Below are 17717 nucleotides of genomic sequence, written 5' to 3' on the forward strand. Positions count from 1 at the left end.
CTATTAGGAATTTATATGTATTAATGACGAAAAAATAGTAATAAAGATAATATGTAGGTACTTATTAATACAGATTCTTTCCTAAATAATCAAGCAATCCGAACATGAAGGTGATTATGTTAACTAATCGTTAATAATGCATTATTTTTCTATGCAAATGAAATTCTAAATTATAAAAACTATAGTTTTAATGAAAAATCACAGTTAGGACCAGAACGACTACTAGACAATTTTTTGTCCCTATCCAGTCACACTCTAAATTTCAGAAAGACGTCAATGTATTATATTCCTATAACCGGATATTTCTCCAACGTTATATAGAGATGAAGCCTCGTAACCCACGACTTCCAAATTAAAATTTACTTGAGACCCCACATTTAAAAGTAGATATAAGTCTTACATTATTTCCTGGTTCATGAATTAAAAAGTATAATATCGATTATATATATTAGATTTTTTCTATATGTATATAATATTTATAACATATAATATTTATATTTATTAATAATATATAATAGAGGTATATAATTTTTATATTTCCCAAAAATTGTGTTATTTTATATGATATTTCTTTCTTACATTTAAAAATACTTTTTTAATTACCTTTATAACTTATTCCAAATTTAGCTGGATTAATCCTCTTACCTGAAAATAAAAAAATAGTTATAAGAATTATCTATCAAAACATGGAGCTTTTAATATAGGCTATAGTACGAAAAATCTAGACTAGAATATACTATGCACACGACTATAGAATAGACTATAGTCTGGACTATAGAATCGACTGTATTCTAGAGTATAGAATACAATATAGAGTAGAATAGAATAGAATATAGTCTGGACTATAGTCTAGATTATAATCTAGACTATATAGTCTATTATAGTATGGACTATGGAATATTGGATTTTTTGGCTATCGAATCGACTAAAGTTTAGACTATAACCTGTACTAGAGGCTGGATTATAGAATATACTACAGTCCGGACTAGACTATGGTCTCGACTATAGAATAGACTGTATTCTAGAGTATAGAATATAATGTAGAGTAGACTATAGTCTAAACATTAGAATATACTATAGAATAGAATATAGTCTGAACTATAAAATAGATTATAATTTTGTATGCCTTTTCGAATAGACCATTGTTTGGACTATAGAATAGATTTTTGTCTGGACCATAGATAGTCTGGAGTATAGAATATAATATAGTCTGGAGTATAGAATAGACTGTAATCTGGACTATAGAATAGACTATAATCTGGACTGCAGAATGGACTACAGTACGGTAAGCCCGGTTGGGCTTGAATCAAGCTCAAAATGCTTGAATGCTTTGATTTGTCAACAACGTATTTTATCATATTTTGTCATTATTTATGTAAACAATAAAAAAGAACAAAAAAAAAAAACAAACATAATACCAGTTATGATGTTTTCTAATATTATGCGTAGACGAAAAAAGAATCTCACAACCAAACTATTACTATAAAAACTACACATACTCCAGCTTAACTTATCAAACAGTTAAAGCTAATCAATAAGAAAACACTTAGGTAGGTAGGTAGGTAGGTTGATAGGAGGATGTATACTACATCAAATCCAAAGAAGTACACCTAGGCCACTATCGGGCCTGTTGTGCGCTCCAATTCAAGAAAAAAAAAAAAAAAAAAAAAAAAAAAAAAAAAAATTTTGTTCACTGAATGTATTATTTTTCCATGTTCAGAAACTCAGTTTCCTGGACGTAATTCCTAAGAATCTTCCAATCGGTGTTGGTTAAGAATGTTATTTCTGGAATAACATCACTTCCAAGATACTTGGATCTAACTTCGACGAATGCCTGACAATGGCAAAGAAAGTGCTCCAGAGTTTCACTGTCCTCTCCACATGCTCTACATTCGTCTGAATTCGCACGTCCAATTTTGTATAGATGTGCTCGTAATCCTGTGTGTCCACTGAGAATACGTACCATCATACTAACCTCAGACTTGCTCATTTTGAGAAGATTTCTCGTCTTGCTCTCATCAGGGTCACCCCATAGAATCTTTGTGGTTCTACCCACCGTTTCATTATTCCAAGAGGCCTTATGGGATTCTCTCATCCATATTTTTAATTCAGCTTTTGTTGCGTCGAATGGTTTTGCGTTTGTCAGGTTAACTACATCGAGCTCCCTTCCCTTTAAAGCTATTACATTCGCCCTTTCGTTGCCGACTACTCCCGAGTGTCCTGGTACCCATATGATGTGAACCTTACCTCTGGGAGAGTATTCAGTTAAAGCTTTCTTACAATCCAATACAGTCTTAGATTTAATTCTATCACCTGATATCGCACAAATTGCCTTCTGGCTGTCGGTAAATATATTAAGCCCTGTGGGCGCCATATTTATTCTAATCCAATTTACACATTCCGTTATTGCTCGTACTTCTGCCTGAAAGCTTGTGTTATGATTAGGTAAACGGTGGTATATTTCTGTTTCTGGGTCTTCAATATAGAACCCCAGACCCACTTTGTCCCCTAATTTAGAGCCATCCGTGTAGCAACGGATTCCTACTGGTATTTGCTCTAATGTTCCGCTTGACCAAGACATTCTATCTGGGATTAGCTTAACACTTAACTTTTCTAACAAAAAATCAAAACAAAATGTTCAAATTGGTAAGTTTCAAAAAAAAAAAAAAAATTTACAAAATCTTCTATAATTTGTGCTATTAACTTAAATTATAATTTCTTTCGTCCGCAGTTCGTCTTCGCTGCTCTCTTTGCCTTGGCTGCTGCCCGTCCCGGCTACTTGGCTTCTTCTCCCGTTGTCTACTCTTCTCATTATGCACAACCCGTCCACTATTCCGTCCACAAGACTCTTGTACCCGTAGTTCACAAGACTGTTGTACCTGTAGTCCACAGGACTGTTGTGCCCGTAGTTCGCACTCAAGTTGTCAATACTGTTGTTTCTACCCCTGTTGTACATGCTGCTCCTGTTGTACATGCTTCACCCTTATACCACTCTGTTGCCATAGGATCAAGTTACGCTCCCGCATATGGTATCTTGAAGAAATAGACTCTTCTCTAGCACAAATTAATAATTTTTAAGGAATTGATAACAATGAACTGATTTTGTTGAATAAAGGAAAAATAATAAAAACGAAAAAAAAAAATGTACAATTGAATTTTTTTATAGCAAATGATCATTAATTTGTATTATTAATAAAGTCGCAGTTGAAATTGTAGATAAAAGTAATAAATGGTCCTTGTCTGTGAATATCCGGCACTAGCTGTCAAGAGAAATGAAGCCTTGACAAAGATATTTTATCCAAAGGATGATGTATGTAACATAAAAACCGAAGAAATACACCTAAGCCTTCATTGGGCCCATTGTGCGCTCTCTAACCAGTGCCTTAGGTGGAAATCGAACTCATGACTAGCAGACCAGAACACTAACCACTATCCTACTGGAAGCCACACTCATTATGAAGACTTTTCTAACATCTGTGGTCCAAACTCCTGTTGTCAATAATGTTCTTTTTCAAACTATTTGTCAGGAATGTTCTTGTCAATACTCCCATTACAAAGACTCTAGTCCAGTCTGCTCCCGTAGTGCATCATTCTCCTTTGTATTACTCGGTTCCAGTACTCAAAAATTATGCTATCACCTAAATTTAGTCGAATATACTGAATAAGTATAATCCATTTTTCTTTTCTGCTTTTGTGGTTCACGAATGAACTGTTTTAATTGAACTAAATTGTTTATATTGTGTTAAGGACTAAGTTTAGAATTAATAAGTCCAAAAAAGTCCATAGTTTTTATAAATAAAACATCATTTTTATTAACAAATTAACAACATAACACTCAGTTCTAATAGCTGAACAAATTTATATAGATTCATCCTCTATATTGACTTAGTTTTTCCAGGCACCATAAGCAGAAACACCATGAGATACATACAAAGGTTCAGCATGGACCAAGGGTGCAGAGTGTACTACAGGTGTAGCAATTGAGTGAACAACAGGGGCAGCTACAACAGTCTTAACTACGGGCACAGAGTAATGAGCCTTAACGACTGGCTGAACATAGTGAGATGAGTAGACTACGGGTGAAGAAGCCAAATAGCCAGGACGAGCGGCAGCAATGGCGAAAAGAGCAGCGAATACCAAGACAACCTTTAGAGGAAAAGCATTATGTTATTAAAAATTTTTTTGCGAATTTTAAAGATTTTCAGATTTACTTACAAATTTGAACATTTTGTTATAGTTTTTTTTAACGAAACTTTGGTTTGAAAATAGAACTGTTTTCTTTAAGAAAAGATTTCGTTGATTGACATATTTAACAAATTCTTCTTTAGTATTTATAGACAATATTTCAATTTCCTATTTCGTATGCAGTTTTCTGCAACTAATAACAGGTCTTCTAAGATTTTCATATTATTGTTTGATTTTAAACAAAACGTTTGTATTGTTTTATTAAGATCGTTTGACTACTATTGATAATATCTAAAATATTTTTCATATTTTTAATAAAAACAATAACAATTATTTAGAATAAAATTAATCATCAACTTTTGTTTTAATGTTTGAAATGAATGAAAACCTAAACGAGATTTTTTTTCAAATAAGTAGAAACTAAACTATATCTAGACAAACATTTGTGGAAACACCCTCGCCTTAGTCTTGTCTAAATTCTCGTATAGTGTGACCTTAAAAGTGCTGTTGATAGTTGTTCCCATACTCTCTTATTAAGTTTCTACTGTATTCTAGACTATTGCCTCATTTATGGAATAGTATATCGTTTAAAGTTCGACTATAATCTCGTTAATAGTTTCGTCTATAACATCTAGTCTCGTAAAAGGTTTCGAATATAAGCACATCTAAAACTTTTGTTCATACTATAAATTATAGTGACAATAATCTTGTTTAAAATATTTTCATACGTTTCGTCTGTAGTTTCGACTATAAACAATTTTATAGATCCATTTTTAGTTCCGAGTGCCGTCTACAATTTTGAATATAGTTGCGACTCTCGTATATACTAGTTTCCATAGTTTCAATTATAATCTCGTTTACTCTCATGACCTTAGTCTCGTCTATAGTTTCGACTCATCTGCAATTTCGAGTGCAGTTTATAATTTCGACTATAAACTCGTCTATAGTCACGTCCAAAGTTTCAACTAAAATCTCGTCTATTCTGCTGACTATAGAATCGTATTTAGTGTTCTCTATAAATTGGTGTTCATAGATTCGACTTTAATCTTGTCTAATCCCTTGACCACAGTTTCTTCTATAACTTCTTGACCATAGTATCATGACCTTAGTCTCGTTTATAGTTTCGACTCATCTGCAGTTTCGAGTGTAGCCTACAATTTCGACTACAAACTCGTAGACATGTCCATATAGTGATGCCCAAAGTTTCGACTGAAATCTCGTCTACTCCCGCTGACCATAGCATCGTCTATAAATTGTTGTTCAACGATTCAACTTTAATCTTGTCTACTCCCTTGACCACAATTTCTTCTATAACTTCTTCTAGTCTGGTATATAGTTTCAACTATAGGCTTGTCGGTAGTTTCGACTAGTCTCGGCCATAACTTTGACTATAATTCAAGTGTTTTTTTGTATATACACTCATCTTTAATGTCGATTATAATTTAGAATAAAGTCTCCCTTATAGTCCCTTCTATAGTTTTAACTATTATTCTGTCTATAATCTAGTCTGTTGATTCGACTGCAATCTAGTCTATAGTTGTATTAAAAACTAGAAATTGCATTCATAACTAAGATATTCAAATTATTTGGACATTATGTTAATCTATTAAATTGAGAAAAATAAGTTAGAACAGACGAATCAATTGTTTTCAAAATATAAACCAGAACACTAATAAATAGTTTACTTTTCTCTAACAAGATCAACAATAGGAAAAAGCAACAACTATATCTATTATAATCTCAACTAACAACTAATGCAAAAAACGTACATCATATCAGTACTTTATAGTTTTACTATAAAAACTCCAGATTCTACTGACAAACTTATCAATCACTTAAAGCCACACAAAACGTATATAACTTCAATTTACAAAACTAAATCTTAACAAAATGTTCAAATTGGTAGGTCCAAGTCCTTAAAAAATTTCTTTAAATTAAAAAATTAAGTTTTTTGTTTTAAAGATCGTCTTGGTATTCGCTGCTCTCTTTGCCATTGCTGCTGCCCGCCCCGGTTACTTGGCTTCTTCTCCCGTAGTCTACTCTTCCCACTATGTACAACCTGTTGTAAGTGCTCATTACTCTGTGCCCGTAGTCCATGCTCCCGTAGTACATTCTGCTGTTGTTGCCCCTGTTGTACACGCTGCTCCCGTCTATCACTCTTATGGTGCTGTCGTCAAGAGCTACGCTCCCGCTTATGGTGCATGGAAACATTAAACATTGTGATAACGATTAAAATGTAAGCCAAGGACCTGAGTTAGAATTTAAGAAAAAAATAAAATTTTATAAAAAAAAATATTTAAATGAAAGTTTTATGTTTTATTTGGTGAATTATTTGAAGTATTCAGAGTGTATTAACCGGATCGAAACTATTCCTGGGAAAATAGTTTCGATAATCGCGACTCTTCACTATGAACTCGTCTACCATATCGACTATTATATCTAACATAAAATTGTCTGTAATATTTGCTATAAACTCGTATAAAATGTCGACTATAAACTCATCTATAGTTCGGACTAGAAACTCATCTATAATATCGACTATAATATGTCTATTGTTTTGACGATAAACTGCCCTATAGTATAGATTTGATACACGTCTATAGTCTTAGAAACTCGACTATAAACTTTATAGTCTAAAGTCCCGACTATAAACTCGTCTACAGTCTGGAAATTAAACTTCTCTTAAATCTATATCTATAATCTCATCTATAATCCAAATTCTCGAACATAAAATCAACTATAGTTTAGTCTACTATAAACTCGTCTGTGCTGTCGATTACAAACTCGTCTATATTATCGACATTAAACTCTAACACTCTAAAAGTCTCGACTATAAACTAGTGAATAGTCTAGACTATAAATTCATCTTTAGTCTTGACTATAAACTTGTCTATAGTTTAGACTATAAAGTCGTCCAAAGTCATTCGTCTAAAGTCTTGACCATAAACACGTCACTAGTCTCGACTATAAACTCGTCTAAATTAATCCGAATAATCTCGTCTATGATATCTTACTGCTGCATTTTTCAAAATTCCTATTTCTTTAAATATATTCTTTAAATAATGTAAATGTTTCTAGAACATCATCCAATTTAATTGACTTTGTTTACAAAAGGTAATCGATTCCATATATAGTCTATAAAATAATCCGTTTAAAAATAAATAAATATTATCAAAAATATATTTACACTTTTTTTTACATGGCTTAAACAATCTCATAAATTATTGTATAAACTAATAAAATCACAAATTTAAATATAAATAGCGAAATGTTTGTAAAACATCATTAACATTTCTATGGAATTAATAACAGACATGTGTTGAGTAGAAACAAATAAACAAATTTATAATAAATTTATCAAAATATAAAAATCACTATAGAAAAAAGTTTAATCAGCTTAAATGTTTAGCTTGGAACGTTGCTTTTTTTTTGGAAAACGCAAAAAATTTGGGTTTTTCTATAAAGATGGCTGTACTAATTTGTTTATATCACTCTGGGGAGTTATGTGATAAAAGCTAAAGTTTCCGGGTTGTTTATATTTTTCTAAGTTTTAAGCCTTTGTGCAAAAAAAAACTTTTGTTTAGATTTTTTTTCTGACAATTTTGTGTACATAATTCGAGATAAGTTCTTTTGTTTGAAATTTAAAATATGGACTTGTTTTGTTCTTAAACATTTATTTTCAATATTAATTAGTTTGTTTATAGAATTTGTTGAGTTTTTGTTTTCAGTCTTGTTCAGTTTTGAGATATAATAAATAGAAGCGTTATTGTATCTTTGGAAGTTGTGCTATTTAGTTATACAACGCTTAATAAGTTGGTAGAGTTATATTTCAAGTTGTTTGTAACAAACTATGAACATTTTTAACAATCAACAAGTGAACTATAATTTGTGTGATTCATGAAAATATATTCTAAACTTGTCAAATATTCTATATTTTAGTAGACAATTTCTTCGGATATATAATGTAGACTAAACTGAAGTCTAGTCTAAACATTGATTTCATCTATAAACGCCTCTAAAATGCAATCTGTAATATTGTATCCATTCTCGTCTATAATTTTTTTCGAAGTTTGGGTCTAGAGTCTTCTAAAGTCAAGTCACTTCAGATAAGGGATTTTAGCTTAATTCAAGTCAGTAAAATCGTCACAACTCGTATATGATGTAGATAATACACTGGACTATTGAAACTCGTCAGTAAATTAGTTAGTTAGTTAGTTAGTTAGTTAGTTAGTTAGTTAGTTAGTTAGTTAGTTAGTTAGTTAGTTAGTTAGTTAGTTAGTTAGTTAGTTAGTTAGTTAGTTAGTTAGTTAGTTAGTTAGTTAGTTAGTTAGTTAGTTAGTTAGTTAGTTAGTTAGTTAGTTAGTTAGTTAGTTAGTTAGTTAGTTAGTTAGTTAGTTAGTTAGTTAGTTAGTTAGTTAGTTAGTTAGTTAGTTAGTAGTTAGTTAGTTAGTTAGTTAGTTAGTTAGTTAGTTAGTTAGTTAGTTAGTTAGTTAGTAGTTAGTTAGTAGTTAGTTAGTTAGTTAGTAGTTAGTTAGTTAGTTAGTTAGTTAGTTAGTTAGTTAGTTAGTTAGTTAGTTAGTTAGTTAGTTAGTTAGTTAGTTAGTTAGTTAGTTAGTTGGGAAGTTGGTTACTAACTCAATTCATTCCGTCTCCATAAAAACTTCAACATTTTTCAGACGAAATACATATTAATGACACAAAAAGCGTGTCGTTTATTAGAAATCAAACTCGTTATGTTTTGGTCACTAAAAAGCTATTAAATTAATCTATGTGTGCGCAGTGTAAAACCCTCTGTGTATTTGCGGCTATTCGAACGGTCTGCAAGATCTAATTACAAATTTTTATTTCTATGAACTTGAAAACATTTGGAAGTAAAGACTAGCAGCAATGGGGAATTTATTATGTGTTAATGATGAAAAAATGATAATACAGATAAAATTAATACATATTTTTTCTAAATAATCAATGAAGCTGAACATGAAGGTGATTTTGTTTGCTTATAGTTAATAATGCATTAATTTCCTATGCAAATGAAATTCTAAAGTATAAATACTATAGTTTAAATGAAAAATCACAGCAAACATTTGTTAAGTTTCACTTGAGGAAAATCTCAAGCATTAGAAATCTACTTAAGGAATCAGGAGTTACATTTATATTACAAAAACACAATGTTCAAATTGGTGAGTATGTAAAGGATCTCAAAATGCCTAATTTTCATATATATTTCCTCTCTATTCCTCTTAGCTGGTTTTATACGCTTTCGTTGCTGTTTCCCTGGCCAATCCTAGTATTATTGCTTCCTCCCCCTCGTATGTTAGTTACAGTGCTCCCGTTGCTGCGGTGGCTTATCATCAACCCGCCTTAGCTACTGTGGGGGCTGTTGTCAGAACCGTACCCACATCGGTATCTCATGCTAGTCATGCTGTTGTCCATAAATCTTCTTCAGTTGTTCAAGATGTAGTGGCTCCTGTTATAAAAACTACTTACACGGCACCCGTTAGCTATTCCACTTATGCTGCTGCTCCCATAAGTTATTCTTCATATGTTTCTCCTTTGGCTTATAGACATTAGAAAAAGAGGGAAGTATATAGTAAAAGTTGGCTTTTTACGGCGTGCTTACATTGTGATGAAAAGCAATGGGTGAAGTATATGATGGTTGTCTTGTTCAACGAATGTTTTTGTTTAGTAGACTTATTGAAATATAAATAAAAAATTGCTTAGTATGAAAAACAAGGAGAACAACTAGAGTTTTATTTTTTCTAGTTAAGGTTCTAGGTCAGTTCTAGTTAAGATGTAGTTAAGATCTAATTCAGTTCTAGTTCAGTTCTAGTTCAGTTTAGTGAGTTCTAGTTCAGTTTCTAATTCAGTTCTAGTTCAGTTATAGATCAGTTCTAGTTCTGTTCTCAGTTCAGTTCTGGTTAGTCTAGTTCGTTCTAGTTCAGTTCTAGTTCAGTTCTAGTCAGTTCTAGTTCAGTTCTAGTTCAGTTCTAGTTCAGTCTAGTTCAGTTTCTAGTTCGGTTCTAGTTCAGTTCTAGTTCAGGTCCCAGTTCAGTTAGTTCAGTTATAGTTCAGTTCTAGTTCAGTTCTAGTTCAGTCCTAGTTCAGTTCTAGTTCAGTTCTAGTTCAGTTCTAGTTCAGTTCTAGTTCAGTTTCTAGGTTCAGTTCTAGTTCAGTTCTAGTTCAGTTCTAGTTCAGTTCTAGTTCAGTTCTAGTTCAGTTCTAGTTCAGTTCTAGTTCAGTTCTAGTTCAGTTCTAGTTCAGTTCTAGTTCAGTTCTAGTTCAGTTCTAGTTCAGTTCTAGTTCAGTTCTAGTTCAGTTCTAGTTTCAGTTCTAGTTCAGTTCTAGTTCAGTTCTAGTTCAGTTCTAGTTCAGTTCTAGTTCAGTTCTAGTTTCTAGTTCAGTTCTAGTTCAGTTCTAGTTCAGTTCTAGTTCAGTTCTAGTTCAGTTCTAGTTCAGTTCTAGTTCAGTTCTAGTTCAGTTCTAGTTCAGTTCTAGTTCAGTTCTAGTTCAGTTCTAGTTCAGTTCTAGTTCAGTTCAGTTCTAGTTCAGTTCAGTTCTAGTTCAGTTCTAGTTCAGTTCTAGTTCAGTTCTAGTTCAGTTCTAGTTCAGTTCTAGTTCAGTTCTAGTTCAGTTCTAGTTTCAGTTCTAGTTCAGTTCTAGTTCAGTTCTAGTTTCAGTTCTAAGTTCAGTTCTAGTTCAGTTCTAGTTCAGTTCTAGTTCAGTTCTAGTTCAGTTCTAGTTCTAATTCAGTTCTAGTTCAGTTCTAGTTCAGTTCTAGTTCAGTACTAGTTCAGTTCTAGTTCAGGTTTAGTTCAGTTCTTGTTCAGTTCTACTTCCAGTTCAGTTCTAATTTAGTTCAGTTCAAATTCAGTTCTAGTTCAGTTCCAGTTCAATCCCAGTACAGATTTAGTGCAGTTTTTTTCAGTTTTAGTTCAGTTTAGATCCCGAAATAGTTGTATTTTATGCTAAGAACCTGATTTAATTTCTTGAGCATTAATGGAATGATTTTCTTCAACTAAAGGCACACGGATTTTATTTTCAAAAAACAATACATTCCGAAGTATATAACTGGTATTTAACTTTAATGGTAAAAAACTATTGTTAGTTACTATTGGAACACATCTACATGTAGTTATTGTAAATTACATTTACATTACAGTCTGTAAAAAGTGTAAATAATATGGTGTCAGTAAGGGGTTTAAGGTTTTCAGATTGTAATTACTTCTACTGTCTCTGTGGATAGCCTTCTAAATTCTTGATTTCATGTCTTTAACAATTTTTACAAGACAAAAATCCAAAATGTAATTTCCAAGATTTGAAGTAACACACACATTAATCATATTACTTGCACATTATTTGTTAACTTGTTTTCAATTGTTTGTAACTCAATTTAGAGTGTGTTTGTGGTTTTTAACGCATAATTTTAGGGCCAAGTTCATGGCTACTGTTTCATTTTATTATTACCACTAATTTTAAAGTTATTGTTGAAGTTAATGCAACATAAAAGAGCTAAAAGTAATGGTTTATTATTATTACAAGAATTATTGTTTAAAGAAAAGCTTGAAAATTAAATAAACTAAAATTGTAACAATTGAGTATATAAACTGTAAATACAACTGAAATTCTATAACAGTTTCTTAAACTCTCCAACACAAACAACATAGACCTTTCCAGATCAAAGCAAAAAAATCAAAATGTTCAAATTGGTAAGTAATTCCTTAATAGTTCAACTATTTCAAAATGCTAATTCTATTACAATTTTTCCTTTTTTCCCAAAGGTGGTGTTGTCTGCTTTATTCGCCGTTGTCTTAGCTCGTCCTGGTTTATACGAAACTGAGAAGTTGGTATATTCCGCACCTGCTTATGCCTCGGTTGTGCAACAAGAACATGGTTATGCTCATGTTGGTTCCATTGTAAAATCTGTGCCTTCAGCTGTCTCTCATCAAAGCCAATCTGTGGTCCATAGTTCTGCTCATTACGTAGAAGATGTTTTGGCTCCTGCTGTCAAGAGCACTGAATATACAACAAAGACTTTAGTTGCTCCTGTGATTAAAACCTATGCCGCTCCAGCTTATGTTAAAACTATTGCAACTCCTGTTATATACAAGTCATATGCCGAAGCTGCTCCCGTTTTGTATAAATCTTGGTAAAGTGGTGAAAAGGAAGAAAATTTGAGGTTTTTTGTTGTCTGATTTTGTTAAATATAATGTGATTTTTAAAATATGTATTGTTTTTCGATAAAAAATTAAATGAAAATAATTTTTAATATTCTAGAGTTTTTTTAAAATTACATTAGTCATTCATTAGTGAAAAATAGCTTTTTAATGACAATTGCTTCTGAATAGAAAAACTGTTTAATTATAAAAAAAGATATTTCTTGGTGGAAATCCTATTTCTTGATGAAAATCTTAATGATAAACTTTTTTCTATGAAAAATTTATTTAAAAATTTATGAGAAATAAAATGGTTTTATTGAAAACTAATGAACAAAAAACTGTTTTTTGGTTGTCCTACTACTCAGGAGATAGCCCCTTCCTATACAACGCGCTGTGTAAGAAGTAGGAAACTAGGTTGTGGAAGGGAGGGAGTAATGTTTGTGGAAATTTGATCTAAAACTTTATACATCAATACTTCTGCAGGATGTTTGCTCAAGTTTCCTAACTTTAGAGGAAGGTTCCATTATAATATCGGTAAAACAGTTAATATACCCCACGATGATTTAGTGAATCAATCGAATTGGTAGCTTCAAAATAGCCTATGAAGCTCCGGCCCATATATTAGAATTGGCTTACATTATTGGAATATGATTCGATTAGATTGATGGGGCACAAAGCACTGCGACCTACATACATAGGTGTGGATCTATTGTGCAGCCCATTGGTTCTCCATACAAATTTTAGTTCATGCTCAAAGGTAACTGGTTTAGTTGGTGAGAGGTTGAAGATGCCTTTTGAGTTTAGCAAGGCAGCACCCAAGATCTTAGCTCTGCAAGATTCTAATGTTGGGCAGTTACATAAGATATGTTCTGAAGTTTCATCTTGTCGGCCACAGAATCTACATAGATTCGTTGAAGAGTTGCCTAAAATGAATTGATGGTAACTGAGACCACATTGTCCAGTAAGTAACCATGTTAGTACTCTGAGATCGCTTTTATTGAGCGCTAGTAGCTTTTGGGATTTTCCCTTTGACAGTGTAATGAAACGTTTTGTCTGTCTGAGCCCTGGTATTGCTTTCCAATGGCGAATAAATTCAGATTTCACCCAAGGGTCACATTTAGATTTGGCGTATTCTCGGGGAATGCCAAAGAAGAGCTCATGGCCGATTAGTTGGCGACTAGCGCCCTTTCATTGCTAGAGTGACCATCATGGCCAGGTAAAAATTGGAATTTAATAGAGAGAAATTCTTTGTCGAAAAAAGTCGAAGTCGACTATTTTGTTCCAAAAAAGTCGATAACTTGACTATCGTCTATAAAAAAGTCGACTTTGTAAATAAAAGTCGAAAAAAGTCGTAAAAAGTCGAAAAGTCGGAAACTCGAAAATAGTAAAACAAAGTCAAAAATAGTCCAAAATTCTTAAAAAGTGGAAAGAAATCAAAACCTCTAAAATATAGTCAAAAATCGAAAAGTCGGAAAAAGACGAAAAGTCGAAAAAAGTCGACTATTTATAAAATACTAAAAGTCTAAAAGTCGACTTTAAATTAAATGAAAAAAGTCGAAAAATCGACTTTTCATAAAATGCAAAAAGTCGACATTTCGTTTCAACTGTAGAACCCTAGCTGGCACTAATTTACAACTTCTTTGCAAATGTACATAGCAATGTCCCGAGGGATATAATAAGCGATAGGAGATAATACCCAAGTATATAAAAACCCTGTGGAATAGCATTCTCAGACCCACTTTAACTCAGAAGGTTCTTGACCAATCTTGTTGAAACATTGTGCCTAACTACTATCCTATAGGACACAAATTTCATCCCGATCGGAAGACATCGTTTTTAAACGATAAGTTAAGGTAGTAATAGTAAAGTCTCTAGATACCATTCTCAATTCTTAACTTCTTGTCGTTACCGTTTAAAAGAGATAAAATCCAAAATGTAAATTCCAAGAGGTGTAATAGTAATACACATTACCCGCATTACTTGCACTGGGTTTGTTAACTTGTTTTCAAATTGTTCAATTTGTGGTTCAATTTAAAGTGTGTTTGTGGTTTTTAACGCATAATTTCAGGGTCAAGTTTATGACTACTGTTTTTATTATTATGACTTGTTAAAGTTAATAAAAGATAAAACAACTAAAAGTAATGGTTTTTTATGATTACAAGAATAATTGTTTAAAGGAAATCTTGAAGAAGAAATAATTTAGTATATAAACTGCAAACACAACTGAAATTCTATAACAGTTTCTTAAACTCTTAAACACAAACAACACAGACCTTCCCAGTTTAAAAACAACAACAAAAAAATCAAAATGTTCAAGTTGGTAAGTACTTCTCTCTATCCTGCAACTATTTCAAAATGCTAATTCTAGCCAAATGTGTTCCTATTTTACCAAAGGTGGTGTTGTCTGCTTTATTTGCCGTTGTCTTAGCTCGTCCCGGTTTATACGAATCTGAGAAGTTTGTATATTCCGCACCTGCTTATGCCTCGGTTGTGCAACAGGAACATGGTTATGCTCATGTTGGTTCCATTGTAAAATCTGTACCCTCAGCTGTCTCTCATCAAAGCCAATCTGTGGTTCATAGTTCTGCTCACTACGTACAAGATGTTTTGGCTCCTGCTGTTAAGAGCACCGAATATACAACAAAAACTTTAGTTGCTCCTGTTATTAAAACCTATGCCGCTCCTGCTTATGTTAAAACTATTGCTACTCCAGTTATATACAAGTCTTATGCCGCAGCTGCTCCCGTTTTGTATAAATCTTGGTAAAGTGGTGTAAAGGAGGAAAATTTGAGACTTTTTGTTGTTTGATTTTGTTAAGAATAATGTGATTTTTTGTATTGTATATGTATTGTTTATCGATAAAAAATAAAATGAATGTAATTTTTAAGTATATTTTATAGAGTTTTATTAAAATTAAATTGGGACAATCCAACATAAGAAAAAGTCGTTCTGGAAACTCCTGAAAAACAGCTTTTTGATTAAAAAACGTATACTTAATGTAAAATTGTTCCCTGATAAAAAAAAAAAAAACTGAGCCTTTATGCAAAAAACTGATTCTTTATGAAGAAACTAATCATTGACCAAGAAACTGTGTCTAAATTACGGCCTTTGTTCTCTGACAAGGATACAGATCCTTGTTAAATAAACAGTTTTTTGGTGAAAACTATTATTTATTGAAAAAGCAGTTTCTTGATGAAATAAATATTTCTGGATAAAATATCAGTTTCTTAGAGAAATAAACTCCTTCTTTATGGAACAAATTGTTTCTTAATAGAATATACTTTTCTATATCAGTTTCTTTATTAGTTTTTTTTTAGTTCTAGTTTAGTTCTAATTCAGTTCTAGTTCAGTTCTAGTTCAGTTCTAGTTCAGTTTAAGTTGAGTTCTAGTTCTAGTTCAGTTCTAGTTCAGTTCTAGTTCAGTTCTAGTTCAGTTCTAGTTCAGTTCTAGTTCAGTTCTAGTTCAGTTCTAGTTCAGTTCTAGTTCAGTTCAGTTCTAGTTCATTTCTAGTTCAGTTCTAGTTCATTTCTAGCTCAGCTCCAGTTCATTTCTAGTTCAGTTCTAGTTCAGTTCTAGTTCAGTTCTAGTTAAGTACTAGTTCAGTTCTAGGTTAGTTCTAGTTCAGTTCTAGTTCAGTTCTAGTTCAGTTCTAGTTCAGTTCTAGTTCAGTTCTAGTTCAGTTCTAGTTCAGTTCTAGTTCATTTCTAGTTCAGTTCTAGTACAGCTCTAGTCCATTTCTAGTTCATTTCTAGTTCAGTTCAAGTTCAGTTCAAGTTCAGTTCTAGTTCAGTTCTAGTTCAGTTCTAGTTCGGTTCTAGTTCAGTTCTAGTTCAGTTCTAGTTCAGTTCTAGTTCAGTTCTAGTTCAGTTCTAGTTCAGTTCTAGTTCAGTTCTAGTTCAGTTCTAGTTCAGTTCTAGTTCAGTTCTAGTTCAGTTCTAGTACAGTTCTAGTTCAGTTCTAATTCAGTTCTAGTTCAGTTCTAGTTCAGTTCTAGTTCAGTTCTAGTTCAGTTCTAGTTCAGTTCTAGTTCACTTCTAGTTCAGTTCTAGTTCACTTCTAGTTCAGTTCTAGTTCAGTTCTAGTTCCGTTCTAGTTCACTTCTAGTTCACTTCTAGTTCAGTTCTAGTTCAGTTCTAGTTCAGTTCTAGTCAGTTCTAGTTCATTCTAGTTCAGTTCTAGTTCAGTTCTAGTTCAGTTTAGTTCTAGTTCAGTTCTAGTTCTAGTTCAGTTCTAGTTCAGTTCTAGTTCAGTTCTAGTTCAGTTCTAGTTCAGTTCTAGTTCAGTTCTAGTTCAGTTCTAGTTCAGTTCTAGTTCAGTTCTAGTTCTAGTAGTTCTAGTTCAGTTCTAGTTCAGTTCTAGTTCAGTTCTAGTTCAGTTCTAGTTCAGTTTCTAGTTCAGTTCTAGTTCAGTTCTAGTTCAGTTCTAGTTCAGTTCTAGTTCAGTTCTAGTCAGTTCTAGTTCAGTTCTAGTTTCAGTTCTAGTTCAGTTCTAGTTCAGTTCTAGTTCAGTTCTAGTTCAGTTCTAGTTCAGTTCTAGTTCAGTTCTAGTTCAGTTCTAGTTCAGTTCTAGTTCAGTTCTAGTTCAGTTCTAGTTCAGTTCTAGTTCCGTTCTAGTTCAGTTCTAGTTCAGTTCTAGTTCAGTTCTAGTTCAGTTCTAGTTCAGTTCTAGTTCAGTTCTAGTTCAGTTCTAGTTCAGTTCTAGTTCAGTTCTAGTTCAGTTCTAGTTCAGTTCTAGTTCAGTTCTAGTCAGTTCTAGTTTCAGTTCTAGTTCAGTTCTAGTTCTGTTCTAGTTCAGTTCTAGTTCAGTTCTAGTTCAGTTCTAGTTCAGTTCTAGTTCAGTTCTAGTTCAGTTCTAGTTCAGTTCTAGTTCTAGTTCTAGTTCAGTTCTAGTTCAGTTCTAGTTCAGTTCTAGTTCAGTTCTAGTTCAGTTCTAGTTCAGTTCCTAGTTCAGTTCTAGTTCAGTTCTAGTTAGTTCTAGTTCAGTTCTAGTTCAGTTCTAGTTCAGTTCTAGTTCAGTTCTAGTTCAGTTCTAGTTCAGTTCTAGTTCAGTTCTAGTTCAGTTTCTAGTTCAGTTCTAGTTCAGTTCTAGTTGAGTTCTAGTTCAGTTCTAGTTCAGTTCTAGTTCAGTTCTAGTTCAGTTCTAGTTCAGTTCTAGTTCAGTTCTAGTTCAGTTCTAGTTCAGTTCTAGTTCAGTTCTAGTTCAGTTCTAGTCAGTTCTAGTTCAGTTCTAGTTCAGTTCTAGTTCAGTTCTAGTTCAGTTCTTAGTTCAGTTCTAGTTCAGTTCTAGTTCAGTTCTAGTTCAGTTCTAGTTCAGTTCTAGTTCAGTTCTAGTTCAGTTCTAGTTCAGTTCTAGTTCAGTTCTAGTTCAGTTCTAGTT

At 32.5% G+C, this 17717-nt stretch overlaps 5 protein-coding genes across 6 annotated transcripts; all 5 read left to right on the forward strand.

The window, feature by feature from the left end:
* The first annotated feature begins 1507 nt into the window (after window positions 1-1507).
* LOC119602059 lies at window positions 1508-3144 on the forward strand. Its single transcript, XM_037953383.1, has 3 exons — window positions 1508-1541; window positions 2600-2646; window positions 2732-3144. Exons 2-3 carry the CDS (start codon window positions 2635-2637, stop codon window positions 3044-3046), a joined length of 327 nt encoding a protein of 108 aa, XP_037809311.1. The 5' UTR covers window positions 1508-1541; window positions 2600-2634; the 3' UTR covers window positions 3047-3144.
* A 2810-nt stretch (window positions 3145-5954) lies between these two features.
* Window positions 5955-6491, forward strand: LOC119602061. Of its 2 annotated transcripts, none has more exons than XM_037953387.1 (2): window positions 5955-6087; window positions 6148-6491. In XM_037953387.1, exons 1-2 carry the CDS (start codon window positions 6076-6078, stop codon window positions 6397-6399), a joined length of 264 nt encoding a protein of 87 aa, XP_037809315.1. In that variant the 5' UTR covers window positions 5955-6075; the 3' UTR covers window positions 6400-6491. The 2 variants fall into 2 exon arrangements, with proteins under 2 accessions (XP_037809315.1, XP_037809314.1); XM_037953386.1 differs by having other exon boundaries at window positions 6001-6087; window positions 6133-6491.
* Window positions 6492-9268: 2777 nt separating this feature from the next.
* LOC119602058 (retinin-like) lies at window positions 9269-9924 on the forward strand. The gene is made up of 2 exons (XM_037953382.1): window positions 9269-9365; window positions 9430-9924. The coding sequence occupies exons 1-2, from the start codon at window positions 9354-9356 to the stop codon at window positions 9754-9756; spliced, it is 339 nt and encodes a 112-aa protein (XP_037809310.1). The 5' UTR covers window positions 9269-9353; the 3' UTR covers window positions 9757-9924.
* Window positions 9925-11811: 1887 nt separating this feature from the next.
* LOC119602053 lies at window positions 11812-12343 on the forward strand. Its single transcript, XM_037953379.1, has 2 exons — window positions 11812-11891; window positions 11964-12343. The coding sequence occupies exons 1-2, from the start codon at window positions 11880-11882 to the stop codon at window positions 12333-12335; spliced, it is 384 nt and encodes a 127-aa protein (XP_037809307.1). The 5' UTR covers window positions 11812-11879; the 3' UTR covers window positions 12336-12343.
* A 2233-nt stretch (window positions 12344-14576) lies between these two features.
* LOC119602054 lies at window positions 14577-15121 on the forward strand. The gene is made up of 2 exons (XM_037953380.1): window positions 14577-14661; window positions 14736-15121. The coding sequence occupies exons 1-2, from the start codon at window positions 14650-14652 to the stop codon at window positions 15105-15107; spliced, it is 384 nt and encodes a 127-aa protein (XP_037809308.1). The 5' UTR covers window positions 14577-14649; the 3' UTR covers window positions 15108-15121.
* The last annotated feature ends 2596 nt before the right edge of the window (window positions 15122-17717 follow it).

The sequence above is a fragment of the Lucilia sericata genome, unplaced genomic scaffold (genome assembly GCF_015586225.1).
Source record: "Lucilia sericata isolate MDLA Ls3-8-SP2 unplaced genomic scaffold, ASM1558622v1 Contig000207F_arrow, whole genome shotgun sequence".
NCBI classification, from domain to species: domain Eukaryota; kingdom Metazoa; phylum Arthropoda; class Insecta; order Diptera; family Calliphoridae; genus Lucilia; species Lucilia sericata.